Raw genomic sequence first — 19,741 nt, forward strand, 5'->3', positions numbered from 1 at the left:
AACTCGTCATCCATGTTTAATATTCATTTCTTAATTTTAAGTTAATATTTTAATAAGAACAGGGTTTGAGTCTGCTTCTTCGTAAATTAGGATTATTTTTCCTGCTCAGCAGAGCCATGTGGCAAGTAGGAATTGCAACCTACTGCACTAAACTGAATGTACCATTTCATACACCGTATCATACCTGTTATGATATGAAACACAGAAGCCCTAACCTGCGAATGTGTTATGCCTAAGCAGTCATAACCAATTAAATAACCCTGAAACCTACATCTGACCTCCAATGAATACATTTTAAAAATTGCTCACCAGTGCCTTCAAAACCTCACGCTACTGGTTTATCACATAAGCTATACATTCCATGCTCATCCACTATTAAATACTATGTGGTAATCTGAATTATCAACAATGCAATCTGATTATCCAGTTGAATTTTCCTCCTGCCCTATGATTGGTTAGTTGTGTTCTCCGTCCTGCACTCAGATTGGCAAGTTTATCTTTCCACTTATGCACTCTGACAGATTAGTTACATTTCTCGTTTAATCTGAATGGTTAGTTTAATTTCCGTCCTGAACTTTAATTGGCAAACTGAATTCTCAGTCCTGCAGTGTCCTTGGCTTTTTGAATTCTCCCTCCTGCTATATGACGTGTTAGTTGTGTTTTCCATCACATGCTCTGACAGGCTAGTTTCATTTCCAGTCCTGCAGTATCACTGGCTATTTGCATTTTCTGTCCTACAATCTGATTGGCTAGCTGATGAGTGTGCATGAACATCACCACAATATTGTATTTGTAGGAAGTTCTGTTTTTTCTAAAAGCCCCAGTTTTTCGAGTTGGGTCGTCATCATTAAAATAGTTGTGGGGGCCACTGATATACATATATTCATATATATGATATATTCTTGCATTTCAGTTATTCGGCTACAACACAAGAAACTCTGCAGGCTGAAGTCTTTTTCCTCTCATCCACAGACTTAGATATTAGATTATGCTGTGATTCACTGCTTCGAACTGGATAAAACACATTGAGCACCCCTGCTCTTCTTTTGGTTCCAGTAACACAAAATATGTTTAACTCTTAATGAAAGAAAACCAAAAAATACCTAAAAAATACCTTTTTTCCATGCTGTCCAATTGTTTCTAAGCAAAACAACATCATATCTTACTAAAGACCTGAAGGTCATAATAAGAATTAATTTTTATTCTAAATCTCAAATTTTTTGCTATGTAATATGTCAAGAGTCTTGCTCGTGGACTTTTACTGGTACTGCAGTGGCATTCGTAACTTTAACCTGTGTGCATTGCAGTGATGTTATCCACTGTGTCATGTATGTTATTCAGCTGCTTAACAGACAAATAAATAGGCCAAATAATACTGTCAGTGTGTGTAATGGGAACTCACAGAGCTAAGACAAGTAAAGGTGTTTAATGGGGGGCCCATAGGGGTATTGCTTAAGTTCAGAAACACTATTGGGAAAGTCATCAGTCGATCAAGGAAAATCGATATTATTTTAAAAAGCACACTTTGGCAGCTCCTCTCATGGACAGATATTTCATTCTTCACCAAACTACCCTGTGTTTGCTTTGAAATGTGGGGCAAAAATCATATCAACTCAAACTAGTAAAAAAAGTAGTGTTTACATCAGGCCATTATTGGAGCTCGTGTTTGTTCCCTCTTTTGACTCACTTTGATTATTTGGGGGAAAAGTGTCTTTCACTTTAGAGACACACCCAAACATCAGTTTCTGCCTACCACTGCTATGTTACCGTGAGAATCGTTATACGAGGGCAGGAGAGTCAGAAAGACAATCATAGCAGAGCACTATTTTTAGGCATGAAGCGTCTCATGAACCTCACTCACTCACTCACTTTAGGATGGCATTTGTTGTGGTCTAAAAGTATCTAAACTTGTTTTCAACATTCAGTGCTCATTGCTAAATTTTCAATATCAGTGTTAAATATTCATTAGGTATTTTTGTGAAAATGACATGTAGGGCCTAAGGTTAGCTAATGGACAGAAATGTTGTAGAATGTCCAGGCTAGCTGGCTGTGGCAGAGCACCGTGGCAGCTATGGAAGAGTGGGAGCTCACATGTATCACATGATGTGGCCTTGTTCTGTATCTTAACTGAAATACACGAACAGCATCAGGTGTTACATCTGACCAGGTGCTTCCTCTTCTGATGAGCTCTTAGAGTGAACAGTGCTTGTGTGAACAAGAATTTGTATCATCACTGTCAGAACAAAACCTTTTATCTCCAAAATGGTGACTTTACAAGAACAGGGAAAAAATGTAAATGTTAAGGTAAGTTAATGTAAAGAAGGAAAATAGAGATGCACTTGAGCTTTCCTTTAACCACTTAAATAGCCAGGACCCACTGGTGGGCCAAAGTTTTACTACACACTGCTATAACCTAAGAATAGCTCAGTTTGCATTATAGTCCATGTAGTTACTGCATAATAAGCCTCAGTAAGTAATAAGCCTGGGATTTCAAGGGGTTAAACCCTTTGTGTGCCTCATTTTTCCTTGTGATTTTACACTTGATATACCACCAGTGACCCATTCAAACAGGATCAATAGGCCTATTGATTTTCCCTTAGTCTGTGAAACCTCATCATAAACTTGTATTCTTTCATGTGTGCATATTTAAAAGGGTGCATTACACTTTACTAGATTACTTAAGCCTATCAGTATTTCAGTTGCCACAGTGTATAAACCTTTTTCTCTTTTAGAAGAAGTCTAGTAAAGTGTTACACACCCTTTTAAATATTCACACCCATAAAAGAATACAAGTTTATGAAGTGGTTAGATTGAGGGGAAAATCAGTGCTGATTTTAAAGCCTTAAATACTACTACCTTATTGGTAGGTACAACTATATACATACACTACATATATAGTGATATACATTAACCAACTATCTACTGCAGGGGTGCCTAAAATATTTTGGTCTTGGGGCCAAAAGTGTCTTTAAAAGACTATGAAATAGTTAAATAAAGAAGGTAGGTAGGTTTCAAATTGAGTTTTTGAAGATGTACTTTGTCACATCTAATGTTTAAAATAAATGCAATTTTAATATGGAAAACTAGAATTTGATGTTATACATAGCAGTGCTTCCCCTATATACTTTAAAACCCCAAAGTGGGGTTAAGGTTTCTGGCAGGCCAAATCAAACATCCTCACATGCCCAAGGGTGTCAGCAATGGGTGCACAATAAAGATACCACTTTATTAATCTCCAAAGAGAAATTAGAGTGTAAAGTAGCTGCTCTACTCCATCACTGATCAGTTGCTGTTGACGTTACTCTATTACTTGTGAGACACTGATGCGGTAGCAGCCTGGTAACGAGTGACACAATGGGCACAAGTGTATAAGGGAGAAAGGTTTTTAAACATGCAAGTGTCACTGCAAGGTTATGGGCAGTCCCCCACCTGAGTATATACATACATATGTATATGTGCGTGTGTGTGCGCGCATGCTATGGCCCCTAACTGTGCACCAGCAAAGTGGAGCTATGAGGAAGGTGTTTCTAATAAAGTGTCTGGTAAGTGTAATGTGTTGTTCAATACTAAAATGACAAACTTCTTTCAAGAAAATGACAATATTTCATTAAATATAACAATGTCACTGAACTCAGTGTATACACACAAAACAGACAATACACACGTGAAGAGATTTTATTTTTCAGTACAGCAGATCACTAGAAATTCTGTTAGAGTGAAATAAAGCAACATATATGCCTGATTGAAAACAGCATGGTTACAAAGATGTAGGCAGCATTAACATGCTGTACTCTGATCCACGTAGTGGGGTGTTTTCATGGAAATTTAAGTGAACAAATCTTCAATTCACAGAAATACAACAGCACTCTCAGAAAGGCATACCTTGGCAGTATGCTAGGTCTGTAGGTACTATAGGCTACAGTAGTTCTATATTAGTATAACAATGACAAAAAAAACATGATTGTTTTGGCATTTTCAGTCTCCCTTCTGCCAGATTCCAAGACCCACTGACTGAACGCAAAAAATTTGATCAATGAATTCTACAAATGTAGTCTGCATGAATATCATATAAAAATAAATCACTTTCTCTCATTTCGTTTCTCACATCATGTACAAATGGCTAATGATCAAAGGACAAGAACAACAAAAAACAGGCTACAATGTCTCTTTCAGTAATTTTCAGTGTGATGAATGTAAAGGTCTATAAAAATAATATTTACACGCTGACCTTCCACAAAGACATGTGCTCAGCCACCATAATGAACACCTCTGGGATCTTGCCAGTGTAACTCTACACACTGGGACCCAGTCATTGGCTCTCTTTCATGATGGCTTCTTAGCAGTGTAGAACTAGAACAGCAACTAATGCTGCATGTATAATGACTTTATGTGAAAATGCTCATCTCTGTGTTACAAATAAAGCAGATGGCAGAGAATATCTCAGAAGTGTGACTAAATTAAACTTTTCAGCACAAAGTTCTTTGACTGCATGTCAAATCCTATTCAAAGACTCGGCATTAGTTCCATGTATAATCAAAGGCTCCTGAGTAGTCACCAGATCTTCAGCTACTCATAATAGGTTTAATTTAGATGTCTAATGCATTATACAATTACTATGCCTCCTGTATCAAGGAACATTTCAGATGTGCACCACTACTTCCTCCAAAGAAAAAGATAAAATATGTCAAATATGTCAAACACTGTAACCAATCTCCTATAATTTTCTCAGTTGAACCATTGCATGAATTGACTTCACACCAGAGCCAGCTCTGGTTGAAATTAGAGTTCTTCTAAAACACCATGACAGTGGACCGACCTGTGCCTTTTTAAGACACAGTGCATGATTTAACGTAAATAAAGGCCAGCTAGTGTACATAATGCAGAAAATCTTCAGTTTCACATTATAACAGGGTTCCACTGGACAACCACAAAGGGGGTAAAAATTCAAAGGGTGACTTAAAAGCAGCTAGACAAACGCATGCATTGGTTTTGTTTTTTTTCTGGTACAACCTAAAGCCCCTCTTCTTAAACTTAAGTGCTGAACATTCTATAACCTCTCACATACAGTAGAAGCCAACAAGTTTGATCCCTGTGGATCATCACACAAAACATGTGCTTCTAAAGAGAAAGAAAAGAAATTAGCTGTGGCTTTCGGTGCCATTAGGGGTGAGCTTGGTCTTATGCTCGACCCGAGGGCCTCGAGCGGAGTACTGCACCAGCAGGAACGGCTCCTTGGTCTCTCCCTCTCCAACGATGCTCTCCTCATCCTCAGACTGGCCGATACGCTGCAGGCGCAGGTAGCACCAGCATCCGAAGATCAGTGCCCCCAGAGCAGCGATGGCAATGAGGATCACAATGATTGTCACCACGCCTGTGGTGGGGCTGTGGTCCATTATCGACATGCTGGTTGCAGAGGAGAATTTGTTTTTGATCTTAAAAAGTCAATGGGAGATACTGGCCAGGGTGGTCTTTCTTGGCCTACAGGTCTTTTGACATCTGATTGAAAAAAGAAAACAGTGGTCTGTTAGTCATGGTCAGTTGTGATCATATCTGGAATTACACCATATCTCCAGGTTTGTAGACACCAACGTTTCTTCTGATATCAAGGGTATTAACAGAGAGCTTGTCCCTCCTTTGCTGCAGTAACAGCCTCTACTCTTCTGGAAGGCTTTACACTAGATGCTGGAGCATTGTTGGAACATTTAGAATTTGATTGCCTTTAGCCACAAGTGCATTAGTGAGGTCAGACTCTGATATTCCAGACCTAAAACACCACTCCTAGTTATCCCAAAGGTGCTGGACAGAGCTCAGTCACTCCAGAGAATGCAATTCCACTGATCCACAGGCGAATGCTGAGGGGCTTCATACCCCTCCAGTTGTAAAATGCCATTGGACATGGTGACCTTGGGCCCACGTACAGCAGCTTCAGAGCATCCATTCTATTGGCAATGGAGATTATACAAGCTGCGTGTGCACAACTGAACGATTGTATAAGCAAGGACTACAACTCATGTCTAAATACTTTTGGACATACAGTGATCAGCCATGACATTAAAACCACCTCCTCGTTTCTACATTCATTGTTTCTTTTATCAGCTCCACTTACACTTATAGCTGCACTTCATAGTTCTATGATTACAGATTGTAGTCCATCTGTTTCTCTTTATACTTTGTTAGCCCCCTTTTACCCTGTTGGAATGCATGTTTTATGTATTGTATTTTTTTTTGTATTTTATTTTATATTTATTTTATTTTATTCACTACATGTAAATGTCTGTCTGATACTGTGCACTGTGAGCTCCTGTAACCAAAACCAAATTCCTTGTATGTGTAAGCATACCTGGCCAATAAAGCTGAATTCTGATTCTGATTCTAAATTTTTCAGTGGTCAGGACCCCCATGGACCCCCTTCACAGAGCAGGTACTGTTTGGGTGGTGGATCATTCTCAGCACTGCAGTGACACTGACGTGGTAGTAACGTGTCAGTGTGTGTTACGCTGGTATGAGTGGATCAGACACAGCAGTGCTGCTGGAGTTTTTAAACACCTCAGTGTCACTGCTGGACTGAGAATAGTCCACCAACCAAAAATATCCAGCCAACAGTATCCTGGGGGCAGCATCCTGTCAACACTGTTGAAGGACTAGAGCAGGGGTGTCCAATCTTATCCACAGAGGGCCAGTGCAGCTGCAGGTTTTCACTTCAAGAAAGCAGGAGCTCAACTGATCCGTTGTTCTGCTGGTTTGGAATGAAAATGTGCAGCCACACTGGCCCTCTGTGGAGAAGACTGGACGACACTGGAAAAGAGGATAACTGTGCAGCAGCAGATGAGCTATAGTCTCTGACTTCACATCTACAAGGTGGACCAACAAGGTAGGAGTGTCTAATAGAGTGGACAGTGAGTGGAAACACTGGTTAAAAACTCCTGCAGCACTGCTGTGTTTGATCCACTCGTACCAGCAAAACACACACTAACACACCACCACAATTCAAGTGTTACTGCAGTGCCGAAAATGATCCACCACCCAAATAATACCTGTTCTGCGGTGGTCCTGACCAATGAAGAACAGGGTAAAAAGGGGTTAACACAGTATGCAGAGAAACAGATGGACTACAGCCTGTAATTGTAGAACTACAAAGTGCACCTATATGGAAAGATCAGCTGATAAAATGGACAATGAGGGCAGAAACGAGGTGGTTTTAATGTTATGGCTCGTCGCTGTATAGTGCATAAAAGGAGACAATAGGAGTGAGAGCTGCTTTCGCCACCTGCAGGTTCGATCGATCGGCTCCATAAAGCCACAGGTTATGCAACAATTTGTGGTGCAGCACGTATAAGCATTTATAAGCTTAACATTTCAAGCAAACCAACACGAGGTATGATCAATTAGCCACTGCAAAGGGTCCAACTAGTCAACAACACCGCAATTCTTCTCAGAGGACTGCTGTATTTAAAGTATTTTAAATATCACTTAGAGCTCCAGCGGCCGAACTCATGAAAAAGGAGCCATTTTGTGGAAAAGATTTCAACAAAAATAGCTCCTAGGCTAGTGACCATTCCTGGTGTAAAGTCTGTAAAATCCGGTCCAGCCGTAGCTGCATACACTGCTGTCAGGAAACAGGAACCTCCGGCACACAATACTCTTTAGCTACCACACGCAAAACACATCGCCGCTCAAACTATGACATTCAAAACGGAAAAAACTCTGTAATTTCAGGATCAGCGGCATTAAGCGGACCTTTATCTCACCATTTCATCGAAAAACACTGCCGACGGGCGTTCATGTTCTCGTTTTCAACCATTTCGTGGACGTTATCTCGGCGACTCATGTTTCCAAACCGTACAGGCTCCTCGTCACATCCGCAGCTCTCATGACCGTCAAAATATTAAAAACGGCCCCGTAAATTACAGAGAAAATGTCGAAGCCTCGGATAACAAACACATTTACAGAAGAGACGTGAAAGAAGACCGTTAGACGCTCGTCTCTCGAAAGGAAATGACATCACAGCTGCAAGACGGTGCTCCGCCAATCAGGTGACGAGAAGCAGCAGCAGCTGGAGCAAAACAGAGAAACACAGACAACAGAGAAACCGAGAAGATCAAAGAAACAGAGAAACACAGAGAAGAGAGAAAATAAGAAACAGAGAAAAGGAGAAACAGAGAAGAACACAGAAACACAGACAACAGAGAAACAGAAAAGATCAAAGAAACAGAGAAACAGAAAAGATCAAAGAAACAGAGAAACAGAAAAGAGAGAAAAGGAGAAACAGAGGAGAGGAAAAGAGAAACAGAAGAACAGAGACACAGAAAACAGAGTAAAAGAGAAACAGAGAAGAACAGACACATAAAACAGAGGAAAAGAGAAACAGAGAAGCACAGAGAAACACAGAAAACAGAAGCACAGCTCTAACAGACTGACCTCAGCAAAGGTCTCACCGCTGAACTAATTCAGAGGGAATTCAGCCAAAGTGCGCCAAACAGAAAAGAACAGCCTTCATCACAACTCAAGCCTTCACCGTTGAAGTGAAATAGGTGCTTTTATACATTCTATGCTGAAATACGTTGCTATTTGTTTTCCAGGGCTGGATTCCCTGCCTATAAAAGACCATTAGATCAGTTAGGAATGCAGCCTGATGGCTTTCTAATGGGAATTGGCTTAATGGTTACAATTAGAGACCACTAGTTTCCTGTAGAGCATCTTTAGATCCCTTTAGGAAACCATCAAATGCATTTGCAACCAGTCACCTGTTAAACCATTAGACTCCTTTACACTGTGATATCAATCCATCAGGAAAACACAACATACCATTACTGACTATTAGACACCACCAGGAACCAACAGACACTTTTAATGGCTTCTATGGTTTTTGTCAGCAGGGTTTCAGCTTGAGTGCGACGGACGGCTCGGGAGATAAAATGAGATGTTGCAAAATCCATCATGAATAGCCTGTTGTCAAAGTCTGACAGAAGATTACACGTGGTGACAATGTTTTAAGTGACTAATTTTAAGCAACAAAAAACAGGCCATTTAAAAATGTGGGTCAAATTTTAAGCAGAATGTTCGACTTCTTTATCAAAATTAAATCAAGCATTGCTGAATTTTCATATTAAAAAAGTCATTTGGAGTGATTTGACAGGAAATGGTGCATTGTAGATAAACGTATTAACTCAGATTTTCTTTACAGTGGTGGTAATAGGAACCAGGGTTGTGTTGTTTACAACAGAGAAATCGTGAACCTACTCAGTCAAACCACTCTGAATGACTCGGTTGACATCATAACCATTATATACAATTCCCTTTTAACATTTTCTTGCTTTACTGCATACCTGCCGTACGGTTGCCACCCACACACCTGCGACTTAAGTCCTGTCCATTTTATTTAAATCTGCGCTGTTCTTCCGTTCTGTGCTGAAATATGTTGCTATTTGTTTTTCCAGTGCTAATACCAGTTTATCAGTTGGAGACGTAAATTGCTGCCTTGACACTGAAAATGCATTTTCAAAAGCTGAAAAGATTTGATTAGATTATAATGGTTATATTATAAAAAAGAAAATCTTTTTCAGAAATCCAGCCAGATCCATAAACATGGCGTCACATCATCCAAAAACACATGTTCATATTCAACACACATGCAGCCTTTATTCATGTTCATACTACATATTCATAAGCCCCACTAAAGCTTAAGTATTGTACTTTATAAGACATCGCACTACCTGAACTCACCCTAATGAAATGAGAAAGCTTGTGTGATTGTCTAAAAATACTGAAAATTAATGAATTCAGGGAAGGTTGGGTACTTACGCATAGTGATACTGTGCTTTAATGCCAGTCAATAATAAGAAATGTCGCTTTGATGTTGCTTTATTTGAACAAATGTTGCTGTATGTGTGATGAATGTGACATGTTGACTGCTGTGACATCAAAGTTGTGGGCGTGGCTGCATTTTTAAATCAAATGTATAAATTTGAGCTCATGGCAAATAGACAAGAATGCAAGAAAATGTTAAAGCTGTAATTTTATCAAGCATTTTAAAATGGGCTTTTTTGTTTGTTTTAAAATAAGTTTATTAAAACATCATCAAGGTGTGATGGCTTCTGTCAAACTTTGCTAATGGGATATAGTTGATGCATTTTGCAATCTCCCACTTTATCTCTCCAGTCGCCTGCTCCATAAAGCAGACGCAGCACATTTCAGCATAGACAAATAGGCTATAGGCTATAGTTATAATGAAACTAATGTTAGTAACACCTAAGTCATTATGAGTTTTGCCAAAAAGTGTTCGTGGTTACCTTAATTCACCCTCTAAATCACTGCTTGGGGAACCAGGGATTAGAAAATGTACTGTGGTGTTTTAGTCCAGTTGACCCACACAGTTTCAACTGTTCTCTCCCCAAAACACCTGATGCAGTTCATCAGTTATTATCAAGCTCTTTATGAGCTGGATCAGGCATGTTGGGGCAGAGAATGCCTGACACTGCAGGGAGAGGACTGGAGTCCTAAAACCACTGCTTTAAACCAAAACGTGTCCAAGTTTATTCCCAAAGTGCTGGTGTATCTGAAGGTTTTCATTTTAACCAAGCAGAAGCCCGCAGTCGTTTAAATCAAAGGAGCTCCTGCTTGATTTGATATGAGAAACTGCAGCCACACTGGACCTTTGTGGGCAAGAGTGGACACCCCCTGCTCCAAACAGTTCGTCCCTGATGATAAACTCATACAAACCAAGTTTCTGTTGGTTTGTGGTGGTGTCCAACATTCAATAGTGGTGTTCTCCTCATGGGTTGATTTCACAGTTTAATGGTTTAACACCTTCTGAGACTGATTCCAGATGCATCTGATGGTCTCCAAATGGGATCTAAATGGAGGTGTCCTACAGCAGTGTTTCTCAACCCTGGTCCTGGAGGCCTGCATAGTTTAGTGCTTTTCCTGCTTTAACACACTCACTTTAACCCAATAATGGACTGTTAATGAGCTGATTCGTTAAACCAGGTGTGTTGGGAGCAAGGAAAACACTAAAAAGTGCAGGGCAGTGGGCCTTTAGGACCAGGGTTGAGAAACACTGTCCTACAGGAAACTAGTGGTCTCTAATGTAAACTATTAAGCCAATTCCCATTACGAAGCGAAACCATCAGGTGTTAATCCTCATGGTTCTAATGGTGAAAAAAGACTATTAGACCCATTGGGATTAAAACCTGATGGTTTTGCTTTCGCATGGGAAATGGCTTAATGGTTAACGTCACCATCAGAGACCACTAGTTTCCTGTGGGACACCTTTAGATCCCATTAGGAAATCATCAAACGTTTCTGGAGTCAGGACACCTGTTAAAGAGTCCTTGACACTGTGATACCAACCCAGAAAACACAAAACACCATTAGTGACTATTAGACACCAAAAGGAACCAGCAAAATCTTTTAATGCTTTCTATGATTTTTAAGCAGGGCATTTCAGCTTCACCAACATACGGGTGTTCTTTGACGTGCATTTGTTTACAGCGTCAGTGAGGCTCTGCGCTGTAGGCTAAACCACGTGACTGAACGCGGAACTTGAGGAAATGCTGTGAAAACTGAAGGAAAATGTCAAAGTAGCTTTTTCGGCTCACTCATCTCGACAAGGCGATTTCACAAACTGTAAGTGAGACTCAGAGGTTAACCATAGCCCGAAGCTACCTTAAACACGTCCTGTAAGCGTTGGGTTTAGCGAATTTCGTTAACTTTCGGTTTGTGTAGCTCACACCTCAAGTTGTGTCGATAGTGAAAATATGGCGACTTGAAGCGCAGCGGATGAAAAGCAGTAGATCACACCGTTTAGGCCAGCGCGCAGTGCTAAATTAGACCTCAGCCTTTGGTAACTGTGTACACAGCCGGTTACAGTCACATTAAATAAGCTTTAATATGACCAGAACCGTGCTGTTATTCATGATGTCATGTTTTCAGAGCTGCACCGATGGCGAGCGCACCTCCTCTGGAGATATCAGGTGCGGTGGGACACGCACCCCCACCACCGTCTTACGAAGAGGCGATGATTGCAGGACCCCAGTATTCGCAGGGGGCTCCCATTCATCCACCTCCTGGCTACAGCAAGGCACCTCCAGCTCCATACCCACCTCAGGCTACATACCCAACTCAAGGCTACACGCACATGTACTCGCCTCCACCTCCCGGACCACCAGTGACCACCCCCGTGGGTAAGAACACTCACTTTCCCGTTTATCATCATGAAATCAGGTTTTTCATAAGGCAAGAATGAGAAAAAGCAGTATTCCTGGTTGTTGCTATTTTTTATGCAGCTAAGAATTTCATCATTGCATAAAAATCTAATTGAGCCCCTCAAATGGTCAGGAAAAAAAAAGTTTACTAACACTTTTATAACCTAAGAATAACTTGGCCAATTTGCCCTGTATTACATGTAGTTACTGAATAAGCCTTAGTATGTAAAAAGACTGGATTTTAAGAGGTTAATCAAATCGAGAATAGGACGGCATCAGCTGATCAGGCAGCTGTTCATCTGCTCAAAGGGGAATTCCACCAATTTTTTAAAATTTGTGAGTGTGTGGTTTGATGTGAAATGATGTATGCATTTTAGGCCAAAATCACCTGTTTAAAAAATATTACAAAACTATATATTATGCAGTGTATTCATAACTATTTTATGTAATAAATATGTATGAGGGAGAATGAAGTTTTTCCACACAATTGGTCGAAAACTTTATGTATGTTACAAACTTGTGTGTGTGTATGTGTATATATATATATATATATATATATATATATATATATATATATATATACATACACACACCTGTCCCAAAAAAATTTACATCATTTGAGATTATCTGATTAACTTCATGTCCTAGGCAAATGAAATTAAATAGGCTTCGTGTTGAACAATTCAAGATTTATTTATCAAAATTCGAACAAGAAATTCAGAGGGATGTAGATTTTGTAACCGATTTCACAAAATTTCACAAATGTATTATCTTCTGATACTGATGGTCGTGCAGATCCCTTTGCCCTGCACAGACAGCCTTCCTCTTTGAATTTTTTGTGCCATGTCCAAATCTCCTTTCCAGTTAGTGCATTTTTATTGAGTTTTATCGGAAATGCACGCTGCACACTCTTGTTTGACTGTGTTTGAACATATTCTAACACATAAAATGCCTTTTCATTTCTAGTGAACGCCGTTCTTCAACCAGAAAAAAAAACATTAAAAATTAAACTTGGTTAGTTTTACACGTTGTTAAAATTTGAGATCATTTGAGGGATAATTGGCTGTGTTATTAGACTACGAAATGATGTCAGTTTTTTTCGGACACCCTGTGTGTGTGTATATATATATATATATATATATATATATATATATATATATATATATATATATATATAAAGGTCGTAACAGTTACTAAATGATATTTTCAAAAACTGTCTTTCAGTCTTTTAAATCACAAAACGAAAATTTAAAGTAACTGATAGTTTATGCTTAGTGTCAGATTTCACAGGGATTATTTACATATTTTATTTGTGATTGTCCTGTTTATTTCAGAGTTGCACATAGAGACAGGCTGTGTTAAGAGGCAGTTAATGTTTTTGTATTGTTTATATCTTGGTATATCATCATCAACATCAGTGTTTAAACTTTGCAGTCTTTTTGTTTTAATGTAAAAAAAAAAAAGGGATTTTTTGAGCCAAACAATTGTGTAGTGCATAATAAGAGCTCTGTAAAACCAAGACATTTTTATATTATTTTATATTAATACAAAAATATTAAATCAAACTCACTGTTGACCTCAGAAAAAAAATCACAACAAACCTGAAAATGTGCATCATTACACACGAAACAATAGATCCCAGTGCTTAATGGTTTATACCTTGTGTCCTGTAGTGTCAGTGCAGACTGTATACGTCCAGCCTGGTGTGTCGTTTGGTGAACTTCCTGTGCAGGCCTATTGCCCCCACTGTGCACAGTCCGTACTAACACGTTTGGAGTACAATTCAGGTACAATGACCTGGCTCACCTGTGCAGGCCTGTTCATTTTCGGGTAAGATGCGTGTGTAAGCAATAAAAATGAATGCATTGTATTTCGGTTTCTTTAAGTTTCGCTTAAGATGTAACCTTTCCGTTTCTGTGCACACTTCTATCTCTCGTAACAGCTGTATCTATGGTTGCTGCCTGATCCCTTTCTGTGTGGACTGTCTGAAGGATGTGACCCACCGCTGCCCAAACTGCACCAGTGTTTTAGGAGTCTACAAACGACTCTGATGTGACCGTATGGTGCTGTAACAGGAACCAAACATGTATCCCACTGTACTTTCAGCATTCCATGTGTTTCTTTTTACTGCAAAAATTAAATATTAAAATATGTCAGGAAAGGTATATTTACTTAGATATTTATTTTAATCAGTGTCTGCTAATGGTTCCAGGTTTGTAAATTTAAAAACATCAACAATTTAACATATAATTCTGCTGCTGTCGTGTGATTTACAAAGTATACCTCCACAAATTAAAGACAAAAATGTAATGATTATAAAAAAATATCATCGTAAAAAGCCACTTTTCAGAAGGGCTACTCCAAAGACATTTTTTAGACACAGCAACTTGGTATATGCTTTTATTTTAAATATAAATAAATACAGATGATTGATCACCATTGTAAATAAAAAAAAAACAAAAAAAAACACAAAACCAAAAAAAAAAAACAAAAACCTAGATTTCAGACTTGTCTAGACGACCTTTTCTCCTTTTTTTAACACTTACATTACTTGTGAGAAGACAGTCAGATCAAACTTCTTTTTCATGTAATCCATGTATTTAGTTTCATGTATTCATCTTTAACACAGCAGATTTAAACTCCGTAAGTTTTTCACAAGGTATGTTAGAGAAAGGAAAGCACTACATAAAAATAAAGCTAACATTTTATACCACTCACCCTTAGACATGCATGCCATTACATTTGAAAGTGCCTTATTTAGTTACTCACCTGTTGTAAAAATATTACTGATAAATGGTCTTGAGACAAGCAGAACTTTTTCTCTCAAATAATATACACCTCAAACTGAATGTCATTCTGTAATCTGAAGTTATATGTAAGTTTACTCAAAAAGTTACCTTCACATTTTTAATAGTTGTAATGTATCTTAAACAGATGAATAAACTAAGCATTAAAGAGCTGCTTTGTTTCGGATTGTTATTGCCGTTTCTTCCAGAACTTTTCTGAACACAGAATATACAACATGTTCTAGCAGCACCAATAAATTAGAGTGGAATATTGCAGTTTAAGGCAAAGTTTGTTGGAGGTCTTGAACTTCATACTTCCACATTTTCCTGTGAATCGCTGCTTTGTCCGAAAGATCTGCCATCTTCACAGCACGCAGCACTGGCTCTGGACTGTGCGACTGGATGACCCCCATGACCATCACGTATTTACCTGTAGGTGAAATTTAATAACCTGAGAATGTTGCAGTTTTAAATACCAATCGTCCATAATACTTGTTTGTAATTGTATTTATGATACTTTTTAGTTCAAAACTGAACGAAGACTAAAAATGCACTGGCTATTAAAGCTAAAACATCGCATTAGGCCTACTGTACAAGATGGGTTTGGAAAAGCTTAGTTCCATTTGTCCTGAGACATCACAGGTACTGGGGTGATCTGGGCTAATACAATTTGTGATCACTAGTTAGGATTTTCTGTTCTATCTGAACAAAACTTGGCTAAAAAAAGCCCTAAAAACTGAACGAGGGTTAGTAGTGACAGTAGAGCACGAAACTGTGGTCAGTGGGTATTGAGAACTGGGACAGGAAACTGCAGCTATAGTCAGAGACTTCATACCAACTTCAGTGGCCAAGTTCCAAAAAAACAGCAATTTGTTACAGAGACAAAATATTAGAAGTGTACAGTGTGATGATCTTGCATCAGTGTTCCGCACTTTGAATTCAGGATAACCTCAGCATAGTCTGGCCTGCTCTACAATTTAGTACACAGACTGCTTAAGTAACCAGTTCAACTTGTTTAACAACAGAGAAAAACTGGACTGGACTTCTTATGATGGAAAACTTAAGGTGATGGAAGAAGAATAGTTTGGATGATTTCAAGCCTTGGTGAAATCAGATGGCCTTTTCAAAAGTATCTCCGCCCGCAGTTCTGTAGCTGTAAGGAGTCTTTGAAGAGTTGCAATATGTGGCGGGCTGTTTTAGCTGTTAATCCACTGTTTCTTAACATCAAACATTTAATTTGAACAATTAAAGTTGTTCTTCATACTAGTAAAGAAATGAAATTTGTCATGTAAAACATCTGTACATGTGACAAATGTTTCAATAGTAAGTAAAGTAATTAAATAATTTTAACATGTCAATTTTATTTTGCTCTTACTAGTGAGAACTGAATTTTGTACATGCTAGAATAAAATTAATAATTAGATTTTTTTTATTTTTAATACTTGTTCAAATTTCTGAAATCAAAAATCTATACACTCTAAAACAGCTTTCCATAACAGTGGGGACATACCCATACCATGGTGCTTGAAAAATTTGTGAACTTTTGCCATACATTTGACCTAAAATATGAGATCTTTATCTTAGTGTCGAAAATAAAAAGAACCAATAAAATGAATAACACTCAAAAGTAAATACTTTTTCCATCCAGTTATGCTAATCCAATTATTAAACGTCTGTGTTGGAAAAAGTATGTGAACCTCTAGGTTAACGAGTTCAATATAGCAGAAATTTTAGGGTCAGGAAGTTTAATCTGTATACAACAATCAGGTTTTGGTGGCCATGCCCTTTTTACGTCATCCAGTCCTCACTATCAAAGTCTGATCTTCACACACACACCTTTGAGAGCACAAACAAAGCCTTGGTCAAAATAGGGTTTCTGAGGACCGCAGAAAAAGTTGTTAAAGCTCATCCGGCTGAACGAGCTTATAAGATAGTGTACAAGTGGAGACAGTTCAACACAAATGTTACCCTTCGCAAGAGTAGTCATCACAGCAAGAGCTAGACATATAATATTCTGGGAGATCACAAATATCTAAGGATCTACAGGCCTCTCTTGCACCGGCTGGTGTCAGTTTTCATAAAGGGCGAAGGGGTGTCACACCAGGGCTGTGTCCAAAACTGCATACTACTACTACACCAAATAGTACGTCAAAACAGTATACCACTAACACCAGCACATTCAGTAGTATAGTATGTGTGGTTACTGAAAGCACAGGTTCATATAATTTTTCCCCCAAAAACATTTAAAGGGGAAATTCCACCAGTTTTTCAAAATTGCTACATAATTAAATAAGGTGTAAACAAGGTAAACCAGAGCGGTTTGATTTGAAATGTTCTATTCTAGAGAAACTTACTGACTTAGAACTGTTCACAGTGGGGGTGATGGGAACCAGACATCTGAAGAGTTTAATGCCTCTATAACTTTTTTTGTGAGGTAGCTTACACATAATATGATTACCAATACATTACTCAATTCCTGAGACAATATTTTAAGAAGGCATTGCTCTAAAACAGTTTTTTTATTCATTCATTGCAGAAAGGCACATGCAGGACCTTTTACAATCAACATTACATATAAAAGCTCAGAACATGTGTAGGTTCACTGGTGGCTTTGGATAGTAAACAAAATGGTTATATTTGTAGACATGGTGACCCCTGGTTCCCATCAGTCTAAGTTTCTCTACACATGGACCATTTCACATCAAACCACTCTGAATGACTTTGTTTAAAATCTCAATTACTGAATTATGGAGAAATTTTGAAAAATCGGTGGAATTCCCCTTTAAATGTTGTATTGCTTTGTTTAATTAATGAATTAAAACGTTTATATTTGCGTGGTATTTGTCTTATTGGGTTTTGTCTTATTTAGTTTTGAGTTAGATAGTGACTTGGTCACTTTAAAGTCACATTCATGCAGAAATTCAAGTAATTCTAAAGAGTTCACACGATTTCCAGCACCACTGTCCACCTGCAAAGCCAGCTGAAGTGATACAACACAGATACTCTGTACTAACCAGGGCTGAGGCAGGGTTTTCCTTTCGGGATGCTGTTAACGCCACTGACCGTAAAGTTCCCGGTCTCGTCCAGCAGCAGCACCGTGTTCTGATCAGGCTGCACCTCCACCACAGTGCCCTGCATCCAAACCACCGACACCAGCAGTGAGCCGGATTTCCCAACACCCAGCCTCCTTATACTGCACTCCGGCTTTCCGCTCACCGCGGCGCATCCTTTAGCCTCTCTCAGCTGACTGGACAGCACCTTTACTGGAGGCTTTCTGGCCTTCTCTCCGAAGATACTGGACACGCTCGCGCCGCTCATTCTACACAAAACGCTGCAACTTAAAAACGCGGGAATTACTTTCAAGTGCTTTTCCTGATGTTGTAATTTCAAAATAAAAGTTCCGGGAAAAGTTGTGCATCGCAGATTAAGCTGGAACAATACTACAGTGAAGTTACTTAGGCACATTAATGACTTAATTAGCTGCATAAGTAACTACAAATAAATAAAAAACAGCAAATAAAATAAAATAAGTGTGTGGTTAAGACAACAGTGTGCCGTCATTATTCTGCTTTGAATAAGTGAACAAGAAAAAACTGGTAAATACAGATCAGCCATAACATTAAAACCTCGTCATTTCTACACTCATTGTCCATTTTATCAGCTCCTCTTACCATATGTGCACTTTGTGATTCTACACTTACTGTAGTCCATCTGTTTTTCTGCATTCTTTGTTAGTCCCCTTTCACCCTGTACTTAAATGGCCAGGACCATCAACAGCAGGTATTATTCGGGTGGTGGATCATTCTCAGTACTGCAGTGACACTGACGTAGTGGTGTGTTTGTGAGTTGTGCTGGTGCGAGTGGATCAGACAGAGTTTTTAAACACTGTGTCCACTCTATTATTAGACACACCTACCTTGTTTGTCCACCTTGTAGATGATAGCTCTCATGTTGCTGCACAGGTTGTGTTGGTCATCCTCTAGTCCTTCAACAATGTTGATAGGACGCTGCCCACAGGATGCTGTTGGCTGGATATTTTTGGTTGGTTGGTGGACTATTCTTAGTCCAGCAGTGACACCGAGGTGTTTAAAAACTCCAGCAGCACTGCTGTGTCTGATCCACTCAGACCAGCGCAACACACACTAACACACCACCACCACATCAGTGTCACCGCAGTGCTAAGAATGATCCACCACCCAAATAATACCTGCTCTGTGGGGTGAAAGGGGCTATTAAAATATGAAGAGAAACTATTAGCTTTAATAGCTATTAAAGCTATCAAAGTATGCGGAGAAACAGATGTACAGATGTCTGTAATTGTAAAACTATGAAGTGCACCTACATGGTAAGTGGAGCTTTGGGGACAACTTTGTCCTGCATGTACCCCTCCACCATTAATGCATTAACAGGGGGTGGGGGTGTTGGTGAAATGTCTCAGGCATCATTAAGCATATTTATAACCAGTTTCTGTAATATATTTCTATAAGGTAACTTTTAGAGGCAGTAAGGCTTCAGATGTCTAGTTCATCATGATGGATCATGTATCTTTGAGAGTATATTTATATTGTTTGAACTACGGGAGACTAAAATTTACCCAGACAGTACCTCTTTTTCTGACAATGCGGAATGTGAATAATCCATTACGGTAAACAAATGAATCAACCCGATTTATAAAAGATTAAGCTCAACAAAGAGCTTAAGTTCAACAATGGGAACTGAAAGTTTTTGTACTGACTTCAGAGGATATGTGGG

The 19,741-nt window shown here is 39.0% G+C and overlaps 3 protein-coding genes across 4 annotated transcripts; 1 reads left to right on the plus strand and 2 right to left on the minus strand.

The window, feature by feature from the left end:
* Positions 1-3,659: 3,659 nt before the first annotated feature.
* On the minus strand, positions 3,660-8,068 carry snn (stannin). 2 transcript variants are annotated; one of them, XM_036566777.1, is made up of 2 exons: positions 7,738-8,068; positions 3,660-5,496 (listed from the first exon to the last, which is right to left on the minus strand). In XM_036566777.1, the coding sequence occupies exon 2, from the start codon at positions 5,400-5,402 to the stop codon at positions 5,139-5,141; it is 264 nt and encodes an 87-aa protein (XP_036422670.1). In that variant the 5' UTR covers positions 5,403-5,496; positions 7,738-8,068; the 3' UTR covers positions 3,660-5,138. The 2 variants fall into 2 exon arrangements, with proteins under 2 accessions (XP_036422670.1, XP_036422669.1); XM_036566776.1 differs by having other exon boundaries at positions 7,749-8,013.
* Positions 8,069-11,502: 3,434 nt separating this feature from the next.
* Positions 11,503-15,160, plus strand: litaf (lipopolysaccharide-induced TNF factor). Its single transcript, XM_036566778.1, has 4 exons — positions 11,503-11,625; positions 11,932-12,182; positions 13,877-14,033; positions 14,146-15,160. The coding sequence occupies exons 2-4, from the start codon at positions 11,942-11,944 to the stop codon at positions 14,252-14,254; spliced, it is 507 nt and encodes a 168-aa protein (XP_036422671.1). The 5' UTR covers positions 11,503-11,625; positions 11,932-11,941; the 3' UTR covers positions 14,255-15,160.
* An 80-nt stretch (positions 15,161-15,240) lies between these two features.
* On the minus strand, positions 15,241-18,316 carry rmi2 (RecQ mediated genome instability 2). Its single transcript, XM_036566780.1, has 2 exons — positions 18,004-18,316; positions 15,241-15,419 (listed from the first exon to the last, which is right to left on the minus strand). The coding sequence occupies exons 1-2, from the start codon at positions 18,305-18,307 to the stop codon at positions 15,268-15,270; spliced, it is 456 nt and encodes a 151-aa protein (XP_036422673.1). The 5' UTR covers positions 18,308-18,316; the 3' UTR covers positions 15,241-15,267.
* Between the last annotated feature and the right edge of the window lie 1,425 nt (positions 18,317-19,741).

The sequence above is a fragment of the Colossoma macropomum genome, unplaced genomic scaffold, assembly GCF_904425465.1.
Source record: "Colossoma macropomum unplaced genomic scaffold, Colossoma_macropomum, whole genome shotgun sequence".
In the NCBI taxonomy this organism is placed as follows: Eukaryota; Metazoa; Chordata; class Actinopteri; order Characiformes; family Serrasalmidae; genus Colossoma; species Colossoma macropomum.